Here is a 20819-nt window from a genome sequence, read left to right as displayed (position 1 = left end):
AAATAATATGTTGGGAACTGTTTGCTATGCTTCACACACACATACACACGAGAGAGAGAGAGAGAGAGAGAGAGATTGGCTTTTACAAGCTGTTGGTTGCAGGTAATTCCTGTCGGTTTGGCTCAAAAAAGAAAAAGAAAAAAGCCATCTAGCACCTATAAGTATTTGTCTCATGTACTACTCTGAATTTCTTTTTCATTTTTTTTTTGGAGGTGGGGGGAGGAAAGTAAGATTTATTTCAAGGGGATTTAAAATAGACTCCATTCAGCTGATGGAACGCTGAGCTGCCGGTTGTGCTAGCCAAATTGTCACATTGCTGTTGCAGCGACCATCTGTTTCCCGCTCACTTTGCAAAAGGTATGCATACATACCTATCGCACAGGGTGGGTGTCTTTTTAATCATCCACTTAACCGCTTGCATTTGTTAGTCTTATAAATTCTCTCGCACCCTCACTTCTGCGAAGCAAAAAAAAAGGGGGGGGGGAGAAGGAGACCTGCTCTAAAGGATCGAACTACTGGCAGCGGGCAGAAGTAGCCTGCAATACTGCATTCTAACCACTGCGAAGGAAGGAAGGAAGGATTATCCTGCAATACTGCATTCTAACCACTGCACAGGAAGGAAGGAAGAATTATCCTGCAATACTGCATTCTAACCACTGTGCAGGCAGGCAGGCAGGCAGGCAGGAAAGAAGGAAGGAAGGAAGGAAGGAGAAAAGGAAAAGCAATAGCAGTAGCACTTAGACTTATACACCACTTTGCAGTGCTTTACAACTCTCTAAGGAGTTTACAGAGTCAGCACGTTGCCCCTAACAATCCTCATTTAGCTGACCTTGGAAAGATGGAAACTCGAGTCAACCTTGACCCAGTGAGAATCGAACTGCAGCCAGCTGGCAGAGTTCGCCTGCAATACTGCATTCTAACCACGGCGCCACCGTGGCTCTTACTAGACTAGATCTTACTAGGCTACATGATGTCTGTTTGGATCTGAGGGACCTGTCTTTGGTGGGCTTGCTGTGTAACAGAAGATGATGAGTAGGCTGTTATTTTTTTATCCCTCAAATCCTGACTCACAGCCTTTATGGTCTAGGTTGCGCTCTCGTTCCAACCACTGCTCCACCAAGTCTCTTCTCTTCTCTGGATATCAGACAGCCAGCTAAGCTGATAATTCAGAGCCAGCTTGGGCATCTCAATGCCCCCAAAATGATTTTGACTTCCTGTCAGGGATAAGGGCCATATTGCGAACCCTCCCAAGGGCCACCAATTTGCTGTAAGCGGGAGGAACGTGTTGCAACAAAGCGAGCTCAACACCAAACATACTGAGAATTGAGGTTTTTCCCTTTCCCCGCCATATGTCTTCTCTAAACATCATCGCCTTTCTTATTTAGAAGTCTTCCTGGTTTCACCTCCTCGCAAACTGACAGCACTTAATATCCCTGTTTGCTCTGACAATAACACCTCCTGTGAATTATTAAGCAGATGGTTACAATTTGTCACCTGCCCAAATCTTCTCTGCGGATGCCTTGGGTTCCTAGGTGCACCTTCGTCTGCGTTTGTGTATGCGTGTGTTTAAAAAAAAATAAAAATAAGAATTTTGTTGTGTGACAGAATTCGAACGCAACATAAAGCAATGTTGAATTATTCAACTTCAGTCACCTTCCTCCGTTTGGAAAGAAAGGAAGGATGGATTCTGAGGGAGAGAGAGCGGGGCAGGAGGGGAGAGGAGAGAGGGAGGGAAAGGAAGGATTCGGAGGGAGGGAAGGAGGGAGGGGCAGGAAGGGAAAGGAAGGAAAGGAAAGGAAAGGGATGGAGGGAGGGAGGGGAAGAAAGGATTCTGAGGGAGGAAAGAAGGAATGAAAGGAGGGAGGGGAGAGGAAGGGAGGATTGTGAGAGGGAGGGACAGGAGGGGAAAGAAGGGAGGAAGAAGAGGGAGGGGAAGGAAGGATTCTGAGGGAGGAAAGAAGGAATGAAAGGAAGGAGGGGGAGAGAAAGGAAGGATTCTGAGGGAGGGCGGGAGGAAGGAATGAAGGGAGGGAGGGGAGAGGAAGGGAGGATTGTGAGAGGGAGGGACAGGAGGGGAAAGAAGGGAGGAAGAAGAGGGAGGGGAAGGAAGGATTCTGAGGGAGGGAAAGGAGGAAGGAAGAGAAGGAGGGAAGGGAAGGATTCTGGGGTGGAGGGAGAGGAGAGGAACAAAAGTAGGGAGGGGAAGGAAAGAAGGACTTATGAAGGATTAATGTCAATATGACCCTGTACAAAGGTGTGTGTGTGTGTGTGTGAGAGAGAGAGTGTGTGTGTGTGTGGAGCCAGGCCCTTTGTTTCCAACACAAAGCCTCCAGCGGACTCCCCTATGAAACTCCACCGAGAGCCCAACAACTAACTGCACGCCAAGACTGAGCAAATGCGATGCATGATTCAGAGCCGGCTGCCTCCTTCCCAACCTCACCTTGTCTCCCGGTTTGATATTTATTCCTGGAAATTTATGCAGCAAAGATGATTAATCGCCAGGACGGGGTGCCAGCCCTCCTTCAGCATTTCCCTCCCCCCCCTCACCCGCTTGCTTTGCCGCCGGAGTAAAACCGGCCATTCATCTTTGCTTTAAGACCCCAACAAGCGGGGAGAGAGAGAGAGAGAGAGAGAGCGAACAAGCTAGGAATACATTTGCTGCCAGAAAAACAAAAAGCCAATAAAAATTGCAACACCTGAATTGAGTGTGCAGGCTGGGGTGGTGGGGAAATGTTCCCCAGTGTGGCACATGCGCCGTTTGGAAGCAGGCCGCAATTGTGGGGTGTTTTCTTGTGGACCGCAAGCAAGATTTTTCCCTTCTCTCCCGCCCACTGCTTTTCTATTTACTTTGTATTTCGTCATACTTTATAACTCAGCTAGCAATAGCACTTAGACTTATATACCGCTTTATCGTACTTTATCGAAGTGCTTTACGGAGTCATCCTATTACCCCCCAAACTACCTGGGTCCTCATTTTACCCACCTTGGAAGGATGGAAGGCTGAGTCAACCTTGAGATGGTCAGGATCGAACTACTGAAAAAAACGACTTGAAAAATCCTTTCTTAGCGAGCCCCTAGAAGCCAAGAGGAACGTACGGGCCGAATTTCAAGTTTGTAGGCTTTACGGTTCTGGAGATTTTGTGATGATGCCTGAGTGGTCTTTCTCTTTTACATATATAGAGATAAAATAGTTAATGGAAGAGAAAGCAGACGCGGTGCCTGATTAATGCAATGGTCAGAAGTAAAAGTGGGGAAAAAAAACGGGTAAACCTACGAAAAGCTGCTTCTGGTTGTCATTGGAAAGTGGGAGGGAGAAAATTACATCTTATTTTATTTTTAACAGAAGAGTTTAAAGGAATCTTGGAAAGCCATCTGTCAAGAGAGGAAGAGAGGGTGGGTGGCACAATAGATGTAATCTCTGAATTTCTCCGCCGTTTGAACGCGGTGGGGGTAGGTTTCCAGTCGCGGTGTGGGTAGAAAAGGAGAGGGCCAGGGGTCTCTCCGTCTTCAATTCGAGAGGGCCTTGAATTAAAGGATGGCCCAAGAAATTGCAAACGAGGAAAGTAATGGGGAATGAATCTTACTTAGCTAGGACCGGGGATGTGACTTCACAACATAAGCAGGCAATTCAAGCAATTCGAAATAATCACGATCCGGTGGCAACATGGTGGGACCATAATAGGAAACTACACAGTTTGGGAAGCAAAGTTATGTCTCCTTTTCTTCCTTCTCAGAATATTTTCAATATCTCCCTCTAATCTCTCTCCCTCCCTCCAACTTAGAATATTTTCCATATATTCCTCTTACTTCCTCTCTCCCTCAGAATATTTTCCATATCTTCCTCTTCCTCTTATCTCCTTCTTTCCCTCCTTCCTTCCTTCTTCCCTCCCCCCTCCTTCTCAGAATATTTTCCATATCTTCCTCTAATCTCCTTCCTTCCTGCCTCCCTCCATCTTAGAATAATTTCTATCTTCCTTTTTCCTCTTATTTCCTCCCTCCCTCCATCTTAGAATATTTCCATATCTTCCTCTTATCTCCTTCCTTCCTCCCTTCCTTCCTCCCCTCCCTCCTTCTTAAAATATTTTCCATCTTCCTTCTTTTATTTCCTTCCTTCCTTCCTCAGAATCTTTTCATATCTTCCTTCTTTCTTTTATCTCCTTCCTTCCTCCCTTCCTCCCTCCCCCTCCCTCCTTCTCCCTCCCTCCTTCTTAGAATACTTTGCATATCTCCGTTCTTTTATTTCCTTCCTTCCTTCCTTCCTTCCTTCCTTCCTTCCTTCCTTCCTTCCTTCCTTCCTTCCTTCCTTCCTTCCTTCCTTCCTTCCTTCCTCAGAATATTTTCCATATCTTCCTTCCTTTTTTTTTTTATCTCCTTCTTTCCTTCTTTCCTCCCTCCCTCTTTCTCTCTCTCCTGGCAACAGCAAACCTGAGAACCTCCAGAATTTTATCCTAATGGCATCGCTTCAAACTCCCAAAGTTTAATGCTCACTTTAATGATGTGCCGGGTTATTTATGACATTCCACAATGCATCTGGGGGTGAATTAATACACCTTTTTTAAAGACCATCATTGTCACAAGCAATAAAAATGGAACTTTTGCCAGACAGCTCAATTACGCCACATTTCTAAGTATATATATAAAAAAACCTCCCCAAATTACCCCGGGCAATTTTGAAGGGGCTGGAAAGCCGATGAGAAGGATCACAGCATGTCAGGCAGGCAAACGGAGACAGCACTGAGGCGGCCTGCAGGCAAAAACGAGGTGTGGGGATGGACTTGAGAGAAAGGAAAGAGAGGTGGGTAAAATTAGAGCGAGACCTACTTCTCCGTCTCTTCACTTGGGAGGGCCTTGAATTAAAAGACGGGCCAAGAAGCTGCAGAAGGCCACAAAGCCAACTCAACAATGAAAAGTAATGGCGAATAAATCTTAATTAACTAGGAGCGGGGATGTGACTTCACAACTAAGCAGGCGATTCAAAGCATTCGAAATAAATATTCATGATCCAGTGGCATCACTGTGAGACAATAATAGGAAAATAGACAGCTTGGGATGCAACGTAATGTCTTCCTTCCTTCCTTCCTTCCTTCCTTCCTTCCTTCCTTCCTTCCTTCCTTCCTTCCTTCCTTCCTTCCTTCCTCAGAATATTTTCCATATCTTCCTTCTTTCTCTTATCTCCTTCTTTCCTTCCCTCCCTCCCTCCCCTATTTTTCAATTTTTCATATCTTCCTTCTTTCTCTTATCTCCTTCCTTCCTTTTTCTCTTATCCTCCCTCCCTTTCTTCCCTCCCTCGTTCCTCTTCTTTCCCTCCCTTCTTTCCTTCCCTCCCTCCCCTCTGTCCCTTCTTCCTCTTCTTTCCTTCTTTCCCTTCCTTCTTTCCCTCCCTCCCTTCCTTTCTTCCCTTCCTTCCTTCTTCCTCTTCCTTCCTTCCTTTCCCTCCCTCCCTTCTGCAGGGAGAAAAACGTTGCAATTCTGGACAACTGTGCCAGAAACAGACTTCCTGGTCTAAAGAGGACCATAGGAATGTTGCAAAATTGGAATATGCACACAGTCGTTCCAGGTCTTCCAACTGGATTTGTCCAGTTCAAAATTAAAACCCAAGTGTAGAGAAAGATTAAGAAAGTGCCCGCTCAATTTCTCAAGCTGCTTACCTTTCTGATATTGCAACCAGAGCTGCTGTTGTATCTTCTTGCTTGGGAAGTGAATGGTGCAGCTAAATTCAGAGCCGTATAAGCCCTCTGCTATGTAATGGGAGCCATACTGCTGAATGAAATACAGCAGCTCCTCACGGCTGCTGTCCTTGTTCAGAATCTTGAGGACATTTGCAAATCCTAGGAAGATAAGGCAGAAGGAGAGAGAGAAGGGAGAGGAGGAGGAGGAGGAGGGGGAAGGAGAAGGAGAGAGAGAGAAGGAAGAGAAAGGAAGGAGGTGAGAGGGAAGAGAGGAGGAGGAAGAAGAGAGGAGGTGGAGGAAAAAAAGGAGAAGAGAGAAGAGGAGAAGAGAGGGGAAGGAGAAGAGAGAGAGGGGAGGAGGAGGAGGAGAAGGGAAGGAGGAGAGAGAGAATGAAGAGAAGGGAAGGAGAAGGTAAGAGAGAAGGGAGGAGGAGGAAGAGAGGAGGAGGAAGAAAAGGAGAAGAGGAGGAGGAGAAGAGAGGGGAACAGGAGAAGGAGAGGAGAGGAAGAGAAGAGAGATAGAAGGAGGAGAAGGGGAACAGAGAAAGAGGAGGAGGGGAAGGGGAAGGAGAGAGAGGGAGAGAGAGAGTTAGTTTTGCAATGGACATTGGAGTTACACATCTTTTATCAGTAAGATGCTACAGAACAGGGTCTCTGCCAGGTGCACCAGCCATTTTTTTTAAAAAAAAAAAATCTGAAAATATGCTTACAAATTGGTTCTGCTCACCTGACGAGAGGGCGATTGTGCTGAGCTTCACTCTGTACAGGTTACTTCGGACCCTCCAGTGTTGGACCATAGGGTACCCCATGGCTTCATCGTAGTGAATGTCCCCTGCCAATAGAAGAGAATACCTCAGGGTTGAATGGTGGGGGTCTTTGGTGCTTCCTGAGCTTGGTAGGTTCCTTGCAGGTGTTTCATTTCCCAACTAGCACTCATCAGTGCTAGAAAGGAGGAGGGTTTGGGGAGATGAGGAGGACGGAGAAGGACTGTTGGGTTCTTGATGCTCCCAGAGCTTGGTGGTTTCTTAGCAGATGTTTCATTACCCAGTTAGAGAACATCATCAGTCTTAGAAAGGAGTAGAGTTTGGGGAGGGGGGAGGAGGAGGAGGAAGAAGGAAGGAGGAGGAAGACAACTATGAGGTCCTTGGTGATCTCTGAACTTGGTGGTTTTCTTGGCAGATGTTTCATTGCCCAACTAGGGAACATTATCAGTGCTAGAAAAGAGTAGGTTGGGGAGAGGAGGAGGAGGAAGGGAAAGAGGAGGAGGAGGAGGAGAAAAGGAGAAGAGGAAGAAGAATAGAATTAAAATTAATAGAATCAAATAGAATAGAATAAAGAAGAGAGAAGAGAATAGGGAATAGAGAATAGAATAGGAATGGAATAGGAGGAGAAGGAGAAGAGTAGAATTAGAATTAATAGAAGAAGGAGGAGGAGGAGGAGGAGGAGGGGGGGGAGGAGGAGGAGGATGACTATGGGGCCATCATAGAAAAGTTAAGGCTCCTACCAGTTAGCAGTTGGAGGTTGGGAAGAGGTTCTGATAGCACACCACGACACTGTTCCTCAACCGGAAGAGGAATGACCACCAGCGCATCAGCCAGTTGGGGAAAGTCCTTGATGAAATTGTTCTCCCTAGGAAAAGAAACCAGAGGACTGAAACACAATCTGGAGAGGATGGAGAGACGTTGACTTGGACTTCAGAAGGGAAAAGACCAAGACATATATATGCAAATAGGAACAAGGAGAGAAAAAACTCATAACATTACCCATTTGGTTGCAATTCTTGATGACTTCATAGACATCCCAGTGGTTCTTCTTCTGGGATTGACTTCCTAGCCTAGCCTACAAACTTAGAAAACTCTTTTGCTGGATCTCCACTCCAATGGTAAACCCATCCTGATCTCGTTTGGATTCTGAACCTGGACAAGGAAGGTCTGACACCTGCTAGACATATCGTCCTCAGTTCCCCCAGTGCAAACCACTTGGCATCTGTTCTGGATTGTTCAGAGGTTGAGGGCCAAGCAGGGGATAGTTACGGATCTCCATACCATCAGTAGAAGCATTTCAGAATGGAGCTACCGACACATCAAACCTGGTTTCTTTTCCCATTCAAAGGGAACTGTCGAAATCCAGGTTTAGCCCACAAACCCTCCAAGATACACACTCTATTTCTTAGTATTACCCAAGAGTTTAGCAACATTGTAGATGTTTCCAAAGAGGAAGACCCATTCTGAAAGAATACGGAAGTGACTTTTTCTGGTCTCAACAATCTGCTCTCTACACAGGGGTGTCAATGCAAACAGAGTATTTTGGCTCTTCAAAGCACTTTTCTCAACTTGAGGCCATCAAGAAAAGTTTGCCAAAAGTGGCTGCCTGGAGCTGTCTCCTTCTGCCAGCCTCATCTCATCATATTGTGTACAGAGTCCTAAAATGCGGCCAGACTTCTCCGAAAAACAATGCTGCCATTCAACCTCAAACCCTACTTTAATTTTCCAAAGAACCAAAAGAGCTAATTAACTTGCACGGATCCTGCCGTTTTTATGATCTTGAAAAAAACGAAACCAACCAGCCAACCAACCAATCAGGACAGAGGAAAGTCTTGGTTAATGAAGAATAAAATTGCTCCAGACAATCCAACAGAAGAAAGCAAAAGTAGGCATGGAGGAACCCAAGGTAGATACACAACAGAGCTGCAAAACCAGTGGATTGGGTTTAGTGATAGCAATAGTTCTTTGCAATTCATCCATCGAGAGAATAATGGTTTCCTCAACATGAACATCACTTATCAGGTTGTCCCACATTCTTCTTGATGGCAAGTGTCACTCTAAGCCAAGAATACACTAAGACAGAAGCAAAACACCCATATGCAGTACAATGCGGTGAGATCGGTGCAGATCTGCACATTGAAGAAACAAATTACACCTTTCACCTTCCATCAGAAACAAGGATAGCACAAGAAAACAAAGCCAATTCCTCTTTGATCCTTGCAAACCTGTTTATTTCAGCTTCGGCAGCTTCCCAAATCTTGCAGTCATAACACAACACACCTTTGCATCTTTCGTTTAGGAGTCTAGGTCTTTCTTTCTTTCTTTCTTTCTTTCTTTCTTTCTTTCTTTCTTTCTTTCTTTCTTTCTTTCTTTCTTTCTTTCTTTTCACACCATGCAGAAATATTTCTATTTCAGTGCTGTCATTTCTAACACTGTTTACCCTTTAGGCAAGGTTTTAAAGAATGTGTTTAGAGCCTGGCTACCATTGCATTTATTTATTGTGGATATTCTACTGTTTGCATTGGCTTTATTAAAAACCAGTCTGACGGTTTTGCTTTTCTGTTTGTTGGTTTTTGCTTTCTAGGAGGTAAAGTTGATGCAACGTAAACCTGGCCTCTTTTTACACCTGACCAATAGGCTTTCTTGCATCTTCTCAAGCCCGCTATTCTAGCAACTTTATTATGATGGGGTGGAAAACAGGTTTGGCCCGAGGGCTGCCTGCACGAACAGGAGAGAACATGGAAGCATTTGAACATCTTCTTTGCATGGGAAAGATCCTTTCCTGCACATCATCTGAGACCAGGCCCTGCCTTTTACACTCTTAGGGAGAAATTCTACCCATTAAATTCAGAGAGCACCGCAGCATCCTTCAAGGGAAGGGGGAAAGAAAAATAAAACAAGTTAGGCCTATTCATGTCCAGCCTTCTAGGCTAGATGGTCCTTCTCCAGTGGATTTGTAATAAATGTTTCCTTCTGCCAGACCAAGTTGCTATGACGTTAGCAAAAATAACAAATAAGAATCCATGGTGCTAATAAGAGTTTTGTTAATGGCTCTTTCCTATCTATCTATCTATCTATCTATCTATCTATCTATCTATCTATCCATCCATCCATCCATCCATCTATCTCTTCTGTGCCTGTCTATCTACCTATCTACCACAATCCATCCATCCACTCGTCTGTCTCTCTCTGTCTGTCTATCTATCTATCTAATCTATCTATTATTTATCTATCTATATCTATCTATTATCTATTTATCATCTACTATTCTTTCTATCTATCTGTCTGTCTGTCTGTCTGTCTGTCTGTCTGTCTGTCTGTCTGTCTATCTATCTATCTATCTATCTATCTATTCTATTATTTATCTATCTATATCTATCTATTATCTATCTATCTATCTATCTATCTATCTATCTATCTATCTATCTATCTATCTATCTAATCTATCTATCTAATCTATCATTTATCTATATCTATCTATTATCTATCTATTATCTACTAATCTGTCTATCTATCTATCTATCTATCTATCTATCTATCTATCTATCTATCTATCTATCTATCTATCTATTTTATATTTAAAATGCAAAACACCATTTTACATAGACCATAAATGGAAGCATCGGACATGGTTTGTGCCGGAGAGGACAAAGAGCTCTTTGTCTACACGGACAACTCAGCCATCTGCAGAATTGCTGACCGCAGGAGCTGGAGCACCTGGTTTGGCAGCAGCTGCCACAAGAGAGTTTTCCTCCTGGTAGATGCTGCTTCTGCTGCTGCTGCAAAGGATGTATGCCAGATGTAGACTTAAAAAGGGCCCTCCTGACATTAAAAAGAAAAGAAAAGAAATAAAAAGCAGAGCAGTTGTTTCTCCTTGTGCTTGGCATGAGGAGAACCCCCCATCTATTTCTCTTTCCATGGATGAATGTTCAGGGCTGGGTGTTCCTGCACCGATTTAATTACAAGGTGAGAATGGGTTCCCATTCCAAAATTTGGGTATAAGTTATCTTCGGAAGGAAAATTTTCAAGAGGGGACATTTGTATGGAATTTTTCCAGAATGGGAACAAAGGAGGAGGAGGAGGAGGAGGAGGAGGAGGAGGAGGAGGAGGAGGAGGAGGAGGAGGAGGAGGAAGAGGAGAAAAGGAGAAGGAAGACAAGGAAAAGGAGCAGGAGAAAGAGAAGAGGAGGAGGAGAAGAGGAGAGGATGAGGAGAGGGAGCGGAGGAGAATAAAGGAGGAAGAGGAGGAGAAGGACAAGAAGAGGAGGAGGAGGAGGAGGAGGAGGAGGAGGAGGAGAAGAAGAAGAAGAAGAAGAAGAAGAAGAAGAAGAAGAAGAAGAAGAAGAAGAAGAAGAAGAAGAAGAAGAAGAAGAAGAAGAAGAAGAAGAAGACAGAAGCTTTACAGGATACATGTTTGGAGGGAAGGTCCTGCACAGCCAAGCTTTGGCACAAAGGCCTTAGCATAATATGAAACAACCTGTCTTGTAGGTAAGCCATTCTACCTTTGTCTAATACATTGAGAGCAGATATATCTCTGAATGAATTGGTTCCTACCAGAAAGTTTAACAAGCGATGCGAGAACACCTGGAGAAACCACCAAATTCCTAGGAAGTTGAAAACATCCCAAACCATGGCAGCGACTAATCCTTCCTGTACCATGTTTTGGGGGGAAAAAAATGTACGAGGGTGTCCTTGAAATCACAAGATACTCCGTTGTGGAAGGAAACTTCTAGGCTGAAAAGAGAAGAGAAGGTGCAGTTCTAGGACTCGGCCAATAGAGGGCCGTACATGCTTTGGAACGCAGCAGCGCATACGCAAATGGGAAAAGAATTTTTTTTCTACAATTTTGCACCGGACTTGCTTTTTCCTCGATAAGAGCAAACACTTAGGAAGAAAAAAGAAAACGGGCTGAGATTTTTGCTTCAGTTTGGGAAGCTATGACGTGGACTGGATGATGAGTCTCCCCAAAGCCAACCTTCCAGGTGGATTCGTTTTTCGCGCTTTAAGAGAAAAAGTGGGAAAGGAGAAATGGAGAGATTCTCCCCTGATGGGAAACGCCTTGGAAGATCCCAAGGGAGCTCAACCTTGCAACTTGCAACCCCTTTCCCTAATGTTTCTTTCACCCCCGTCGAAGGGAACCCTTCCTTTGGCTCTCCTACACGTACCAAAGGCAAAGGGTTTTTAAGTCGAGCGGGAGGCACTCAACTTAACATATTTAATTCAACTTTTAAACTCAACTTTGGAAAAAGTGCAAAGAAGAGCAACTAAGAGGATTTAAGGCCTGGAGATTGAAACATATGAAGGATGGTTGCAGGGTTTGGGTCTGGCCAGTCTAGAGAAAAGAAGGACTAGGGGGGACAGGATAGCGATATTCTAGTTTTTGAGGGGCTGCCATAAAGAGGAAGGGGTCAAATTATTCTCCAAAGCACCAGAAGGCAGGACGAGAAACCAATGGATGGAAACTAATCAAGGAGAGAAGCAACCTGGAATTAAAGAGAAACTTCCTAACAGTGAGGACAATTAACCGTTGGAACAGCCTGCTACCAGAAGTCGTGGGTGCTCCATCACTGGAGGTTTTTAAGAAGAAACTGGACAGTTACTTCTCTGAAATGGTATAGGATCTCCTGCTTGAACAAGGGGCTGGACTAGAAGACCTCCAAGGTCCCTTCCAGCTCTATTCTATTCTGATTCTGAAGAACAAGACAGTCCGGCAGAAATTAAGTCAGAGTTAGAGAAATGCCATTATTTTCTCTCCCCTTATATTCTTTTCTCCGTTTCCAGAGCTGCGCTGCTGCAAATGTTAATTGCACGATCGTCTTTCCTTTCGTCAGATGAACTTGCATTTCCAAAACTGACACAAGAAAATTGCAGACAAGGTTTTCACGCACCTGGTGCTCAATTAATTTCTGCGTGCGCTGGTGGAAGAGACAAGGATCGGATATTTATTTTAATTGCGGGCGTGGGAGCAACCGCTTCTGCCAGCGGAAGAAGGAAAGTCCATCATAAAATGGTCCGAATCAATACTTTCAAAATGCAAAGTTGGAGACTCTAGAAAGAGTGCAGAGAAGAGCAACAAAGATGATTAGGGGACTGAAGGCCGAAACATATGAAGAACGGTTGCTGGAAGTGGGTAGTTTAATGAAAAGAAAGACTAGGGGTGACATGATAGCAGTGTTCCAATATCTCAGGGGCTGCCCCAAAGAAGTGGGAGTCAACTTATTCTCCAAAGCCCCTGAAGGCAGGACAAGAAGCAACAGATGGAAACTAATCAAGGAGAGAAGCGACCTAGAACTAAGGAGGAATTTCCTGACAGAATAATCCGAAACCAAATCAAAATAAAATTGGAAAGGACCTTGCAGGGCTTCCAGTCCAGCTCAAGCAGGACATCCTATACCATTTCAGAGAAGTGTATGTCCAGTCTCTTCTTAAAAACCTCCAGTGATGAAGTACCCACAACGTCTGAAGACAAGCTGGTCCACTGGTTGATTGTATTTTTCTGGCAAGATACCCAACCAAAAAAATTTCTGGTTGAAATCTATATGTTGTTTTACCATTTTTTTTCCTGACCTTGTTATGTGTTTTTGTCCGATATTTATTTTAACCTTTGAAGATCGAGACAAGCTTGGAAATATTTATTATCACAGGATCTGGAACACGGGGTCGGAGGTGCACAGCTGGCATTTGGCCTCCTCTCACAACTCACCAAAGCCTTGGCAACCCCAAAGCCACCGGCTTGTAAATAGAGCTTGTTTTATTAAGGAGAGTTTGCAGTGAGTACAGGAAGGGAAAACCCTGTAGCTTAGGCACAATTTATTACACATTAAATCTGGGGAAAGTTTAGTAGCGGAGGAGGAGTGGCAGCTCTGTGGAAGAAGTGAATAGAAGGATAGTGAGGACATGAAGAGGGTTGAATGATTTCACTGAACACAGAATAACGGAGTTAGAAGGGACCTTGGAGATCATGTAGTCCAGTGGTGGGATTCAATTTTTTTTTTAACTACCGGTTCTGTGGGTGTGGCAGGGCAAGGATATTGCAAAATCCTCATTCCCTCCCCGCCCCACTAACCTGCTTTCCAGCTCCGTTCTCCTGTGCAAGGCAACAAAAGTAGACTCATCCTATCAGCTGGGTCTTGGGAGGCGGAGAATAGATGGGGTTGGTGGGGCCAGTCAGAGGCGGGATTGGCCGGTCCTCCAAACTACTCAAAATTTCCGCTACCAGTTCTCCAGAACTGGTCAGATCCAGCTGAGTATCACCTCTGGTTAAGCCTACAAATATCTGGAATTCTACAAGGATGAAAGTTGTAGTCTAATCGCCTACAGGCTTGGGTGCAAATCTCCCGGAGCATGCCTTAATATCAACACCGCTGACATTAATGGGAAGCCTTGCTTAAGTTGCACACCATAGTATTCAGCAGCTATTTGAAACCTAAATTAGCCCTTCAGATGGTAGGTGAGTGAGTGGGCTATCAGCACTGTAATATAAACTTATCGGGTCTGTAACTGTGTGGTGCTGAAAATGAGTCAGTCAATCATCTCTGGCAGAATGCCTCCAGCTCTGTCGTCTTGGCAGCTTTTTCTATACAAGCTGTGGAATACTAATCATGGTCATGACTGGCACTCTTAATGCAACCCTTGTGTCGGAGACAAGGAATTCTCCAAACAGTTGTAAGCTAGGCCCGTCTTCCTTAATCGCCCCTGAATTGAGAACATACCCAAGAAGCAAGAAGAGACATGACACACCTGGAGAAGAGGAGGCAGAGGTAAAAAGAGGTGAGGGAGGAAGAAAGGACGTTCCATTGTCCCACCAAGACATCAGAACCTTATGGAGGTTGTGGAGAGACATCTGGACATGGTGACATTGTTCTCCAGGAGGTCCTCACAACCCAAATGACCAATAAAATGTGAAGCGCAGGGTTGACATGAAGGATCCTTGGTGCTCTCTGATCTTGGTGGTTTTTCTTGCAGATGTTTCATGACCCAACTGGGGAATTTCATCAGTGCACTGATGATGTTACCTAGTTCGGGTGATAAAATGTCTGCAATAAAATTACCAAGCTCAAAGAGCATGAAGGACTCAATAGTCAACTTCCCCTTAGTTCCAACCTAGAACTAAGAAAAAATTTCCTGACACTGAGAACAATTAATCAGGGGATAGTTTCCTCCAGAAGCTGTGGGTGCTCATCATGGAAGGTTTTCAAGAAGCAACTGGACAGCCATTTGTCTGGAATGGTATAGGATCTCCTGCCTGAGCAGGGGGTTGGACTAGAAGACCTCCAAGGTCCCTTCCATTTGTCTGTTATTCTGTTTTATTCTGATATTCTGTCTGCTGGGAATGTCTGGAGACTCAACGTGGAATGCAAATAGTTGTAGGAGAATGTATAGTTCCCACGGCAACACCTTGTTCAAATGAATTGCGATACTAAGCCATCCAATTCAAGTTTTATATCTTCATTATGACGCTATGTATCTAGGGGGACTGTCAGCATTAAGTTCTTGTCTTCATACTTTCTTGGGGAGTTCAGCAGGTGTACAAATTCCTTAAGTTGAAACACCTTCAACGACTCTTCCTGAACCACTGGATTTGTGGTGACAGGAATTGCTTCCACACAAACTCAGGTTAATGTCAGATATTTGTACGTTTGAACTCTGGTAATGTCAAATTTGTAATTTGATTAATGATAGTAAGTATGATTATGACCTATGACATATTACTTGCTGATTATATGTACTTTGTGAGCTTATACACTGGAGACAAACTCCTTCTGTGTCTGATCACACTTGGCCAATAAAGATTTCTGTTCTATTCTGTTCTGTTCTATTCTGTTTCCTATTCTACTCTACTCTACTCTACTCTACTCTACTCTACTCTACTCTACTCTACTCTACTCTACTCTACTCTACTTTACTCTACTCCATTCTATCCCATATTCTATTCTATCCCATATTCTATTCTATGCTACTCTACATTACTCTATTGTATTCTACCCTATCCTACCCTACCCTATTCTTGCCCTACTCTATTCCTTATTATATTCCAAATCCTATCCTATCCTACCCTCAACCTAGCACCAAGGAAATTAATTGAAACTTGCTGCAGATTCTCCTTTCAATTTACCTCTCCTTTCAATTTACCTCTCCAAACCTATTTTACACCTTAAGGCATCAAATTAAGTTTGTCAGATCATGCCATTTGGGTGAAAATAATTATTGCATCAAGAATACAAGTCAATTTGATCAATTGTTCCCAGAGATTCATGGATTTGTTGTAACCTTGTTGTGGTTGTAACCTCACCTGGACGAATAACTAAAGATGGTGTGTATCAGAGGTGGTGTTCAGCAGGTTCTGACCAGTTCTGGAGAACCGGTAGTGGAAATTTTGAGTACTTCAGAGAACCAGCAAATATCACTTCTGACTCGAGCTTTACAGTATCCTTCCCCAAGCCATGCCCACAGAACCGGTAATAAAAAAAATTGAATCCCACCACTGGTATGTATGTATGTATGTATGTATGTATGTATGTATGTATGTATGTATGTATGTATATATGTTACGTGTGTATATATGTAGGGGACTCTATCAGTAATAACTATAAACTTGAAGGCATTAAACAATGATTTGAGGACAAGCTTCCTTTTTATAATTGGGAAGGGGTTATCCCATTGCATCGAACAGTTTTGAAGCATACTATTTCTTTTTATAAACAGGTTGTTCCACGTCTTTTTGCATGTTATCTTGAGCATATAATTCAATGGGCAAATAATATGAGGACATATTATTGCTGTCTATCTAGGAAGGCTTTGATTCACCTAGGGCCAAAACTGGCAACTATGCCTGTCCAAAGCTTTCTCCCAGAGTTTTAACCACACTGGAGATATTAGGGATTATCGCAATGCTGGATCGGAGTTTTACCCTTAGACCGTTGGGTTCTTTTTTGTAATCTACCAGGAAAGCAAGAAGGTAAGGCCTTCTCATTTTAAAAACAAGAACATTCAAATTAAGGAGGCATGTAAGAAATGGCTTCGGGCTTCATCATACAATGAACTGTTTACACCGTACTTTTTTGTGTTTTCAGCAAGAATCTTTCCTCAAACACGCCAGGAGCCAAATTCAGCCAAGCAGAATTTAAAAATTCAATCTAAACGAACAAAGGCAGCACAATCTCTTTAATGGCGATGCTGAGGCCTTAACAACTATCTACGCATCTGTTTTATGTTTGAAATTAAAAGCAGTTTGATTCGATGCCATCGGATTTGTTTCCTTACTCTTTCATCAGTGTGTTTCATGGAATGATTTGTTCTAGCATCGAAAATTTACTTTAAAAAGAAATCCTCACTAGGAAGACCACAATTCAGGTAGCATCCTTCCATACTGCGGAGTTAATACAAGTATATTCTAACATTTATTCAAAAATCTGGGAAGTACATTATCATCTAACTAAATGTTTGATCAGTAAAGTACACAACATTAAAAGGTGTGTGTGTGTGTGAGAGAGAGAGAGAGAGAGAGAGTGACAGGGGGGGAAGGGAGGGAGGGAGAGAGACAGATAAAACAGTTATATAATATATAAATAATAGCAGTCTTCCGATATCTCAGGGGCTGCCCCAAAGAAGAGGGAGTCAAGCTATTCTCCAAAGCACCTGAAGGCATGACAAGAAGCCACGGGTGGAAACTAATGAAGGAGAGAAGCAACTTAGAACTAAGGAGAAATTTCCTGACAATCAGAACAATTAATCAGTGGAACAATTTGCCTCCAGAGGTCGTGAATGCTCCAACATTGGAAGTTTTTAAAAAGATGTTGGATAACCATTGTCTGAAGTGGTGTAGGGTTTCCTGCCTAGGCAGGGGGTTGGACTAGAAGACCTCAACGTTCCCTTCCAATTCTACTATACTATTCTATTCTATTCTATTCTATTCTATTCTATTCTATTCTATTCTATTCTATTCTATTCTATTCTAATTCTTATACCTATTCCTATTCCATTCTAATATATAATATACAACAGTTCATTTAGTGACTATTCAAAATTCCAACGGCACTGAACACAGTGACTTATGACCATTTTTCACACTCACAATGATTGCAGCATCCCCATGGTCAAATGATCAAAATTCAGATACTGGTCAACCAACCGACTCATATTTATGACGGTTGCAGTGTCCTTGGGTCAAAAGGCCCATTTTGCAACTTTCTGATAATCAAAGTCAAGGGGCAAGCCAGATTCACTTAACAGCTGTGTCCCTAACTTGTGGCCAGAAAGGTCATAAGATGGGGAAAAACTTTAAAATAAAATAAAAATATCTACATATTAAAAACGGGATGAGCTCAAACCTCCTGAGTTTTTTTATTGAAGAAATTAACTTTAAAACTAAAGAAAGAGAGGTCAGCAGTCTCTATTTCTATATCTTCTACTTATGTTCTTCTTAACACCAGATGTGTGGGGTTTTCATTCCTACACATTTGGGAATTTAGGGTGGGACAGGACCATTGGGCCCACACAATGGGAAGACACTTCTGATACGTGCAAGAATACCTCTGAAGTCATACCTTGGGACTGCAAAGTAAGGAAGCATTTCAACTTCACGAACAGAGGGTCAAATTAATCAAATGTTTGAATTTGCACAGACCTCTCGTTCAGGATTAGGTTGGTAAATATATACCTAACAGGGGAAACTGTGAAGTGTTCACACACACCAGAGGATGTTAATCTAGGAAAGGTAATTGTTGAGAGACACTAGGCTATCTCCTAGTCAGAGAGAGAGAGAGAGAGAGAGAGAGAGAGAGAGAGAGAGAGAGAGAAAAGCTTTTGTGAAAACAGGGGAAAATGTGAATGAAACTAATTGGGCCTTTCTGAACGCTAATCGTGAAAGGAGTTAGAGATTTGGCTGACCCTTCCAGAAAAGCAGAAGCTGAGAATCCAACATGAATCCAATTAACTAGGATGCGATTTGCTTTGCTGAGATCTGTTTTCATTCTTTCAAAATGTTCCAAAACTGATACCAGATTGTCTGGAGGAATGAAGGCTCGGTATGCAGAAGACACTCAAAAAGCGTTGGCTTTAACAATTTCAGCTTGTCAGGAAGCAAAGTTGGCTTAATCCCATCCCCTGTGTTTGAGTCAAATGCAGGGATTCATTTTTAATTCCATAATCCCGGATTCTTGAATAAATGATGGGACCGTTGACTGATTGGTGCCCCAGTTATGGCTGCGTTCAAGCTTACATTAGAATGTGTATTTCTCTACCATTTTTGAACAAGAATGAAGGAAGATAATATTCCAGGTTTCCCTTGCATTCCGGAAAGGTGAGACATTTAATCAATCTCAGTTATGAGTATAGTTGTTCAACCAATTTCGGCCACATGGCTTAATAATAGGAGCTAATGATGCAATCGTCCCAGGTTAAAATTAGAATCATAAAAAGAAGCAATAAAAAGCTCTCAGGTCAGTTCATTTCACCCCAAGACAGAAGCTGCAAATTTCTCCTATTGTTTGATGAAGCTAATATAGGGCTTGGAGGATACATGCTGAATTATGCCTGGTAATAATTATCACTCTCGCTGAAGGATGTTTGAGAATGGAAACTGACCTAATATAATTTCAGCACCCTGGACAGCAGATGGCCTGGCTCAAAACCTAAGCAGGCTTAAGCTCGGTTGCTATTTGGATGGGAGACGGGCCAGGGACCCCGCAGCTGTCGGATAGATTGGGGAACCAAAAACACTTCAAAAGAAATGAACATCAAATCACTTCAACACTCATTGTCCCCCCCAAAATGCAAGTAAGGTCAGATTTCCATTTTATGAAATGTGAATGAAACTACTTGGGCCTTTCTCTCTGAATGTTCATCGTTGGCTGACCCTTCCAGAAAAGCAGAAGGTGGAAATCCAGCAAGACAATTGTGGAGTGAGTTTTGTCCCATCTCATGATGTTTCTTGCCACAGTTGTTCAGGAGTTGTTTGTTAAAGTAAATAAGTGAATTTGGCTTCCCCATTGACTTGGCTTGTCAAGAGGGTTGCAGATGGCAATTACATGACTCTGGGGTGGCAATGCAACAGTCATAAGTACCTGCCAGTTGCCAAGCATCTGACCTGCGATCACGTCACCGCAGACTCCGACAGGGGCATGAGAGAGCAGTTATTTTGCATTTTGATCCTTTGTCTACATTTCTCTCGTATATGTAAGAAATGTCTCACTTTAGCGACAGAAATGTTGGGCCCAATGGGATTGCACGTTGAGGGCTACCTGTAATCCATACACAGATTGGGGTGGTGGCTTAGGTTTCTTGATGAGTAGATCCTTTCGATCCACCTTTGCATTTACAAAAAAAAAAAGATCCTCCCAATGTCCCCTAGTAACCTTCACTGGAGCCCACACCCTTGTTGGAGGCAAGAGATTTTGCCCGGCCTGGCTGTGGTGACCTTGGGGAAGCTCATCTGTATGCAAAGAAGCTGAATTATCGAAAACAGATGTCAGCGCCGGCAGGAGGCCCAACCCACTAAAGACGGATCATGGGGAACTAATGCCATTCTTGGACGGCAAATAGTCTTTTGTTCCTTTCCCCGCTGCTGCCGTGAACTTCTTGGCATGCAGCCATATAGCCAAAGGGGCTGCCGGAGCCATCCGATGGCTGCTGGATCAGCGCCCCCTCCTCAGCTTCAATGCCTCCAGGTCTTCTCTGCCAGCTGACAAAGCATGCAGCCCAATCTTTTAGGGTGGGGTGGGGGCTTCTGCCTGGATTCAAAGGCCAGGATGCTCTCCTGACCCAGATAGCGCTGGCTTTAAGAATCCTGCAATTGCCAGTAATGAGGAAAGAAGGGGAGGGGAGGATGAAGAAGAAGACTAGGAGGGGAGGGAAGGGTAGATCAGATAATAGGAAGGGAGGGGGAGGATAGACTTAGCTTACCAAAACTTCCCCACAATATTATGATAATCCTTCCCTCATTGTTCAATGACCTGACATGGTGCTTGACAACATTAACATAATGGTGCTAAAAGAAAAACTTGCCACTTGGGAAAGGAAAAGCCAGATTACCTTCTGACAACCATCAGAAACAGACAGTGAGAGAAAGAAAGGGAGGGAGAGAACAACAGGTAGGGACACGGGGAGAGAGAGGGAGAGAAGGAAGAGAGAGAGAAGGAAGAGAAAGAAGGAAGAGAGACAGAGAGAGAAGGAAGAGAGATAAGGAAGGAAAGAAGAGAGATAGACACAGAGAAAGAAGAGAGAAGAAAAAGAGAAAGAAGAGAGGGAGAAGAGAGAGACACAGAGAGAACTAAGAGAGAAGGAAGACAGAAAAAGAGACAGAGAAGGGAGAGAGAAAGAAGGACAAGAGAGAAGGAAGAAAGACAAAGAGAGAGAGAAGGAAGAGAGAGAGAAAGAGAGAGAGAGAG

At 43.5% G+C, this 20819-nt stretch overlaps 1 protein-coding gene across 3 annotated transcripts in view; it reads right to left on the bottom strand.

Annotated features, from left to right (window-relative positions):
• Positions 1–20819, bottom strand: part of ASTN2 (astrotactin 2) — a 279279-nt gene that overhangs the window by 69265 nt on the left and 189195 nt on the right. For all 3 annotated transcript variants that reach the window (XM_087914557.1, XM_087914558.1, XM_087914556.1), the window contains exons 14-16: positions 7174–7298; positions 6397–6501; positions 5649–5828 (exon numbers count right to left, since the gene is read on the bottom strand). In XM_087914557.1, coding sequence (XP_087770683.1) covers positions 5649–5828; positions 6397–6501; positions 7174–7298 — 410 coding nt within the window. The remainder of the gene's footprint in view (positions 1–5648; positions 5829–6396; positions 6502–7173; positions 7299–20819) is intronic.

Source organism: Pseudonaja textilis, chromosome 17, assembly GCF_049901715.1.
Source record: "Pseudonaja textilis isolate UNSWEBS1 chromosome 17, rPseTex1.2, whole genome shotgun sequence".
NCBI lineage: Eukaryota > Metazoa > Chordata > Lepidosauria > Squamata > Elapidae > Pseudonaja > Pseudonaja textilis.
This window is presented reverse-complemented; position numbering and strand designations above follow the sequence as displayed.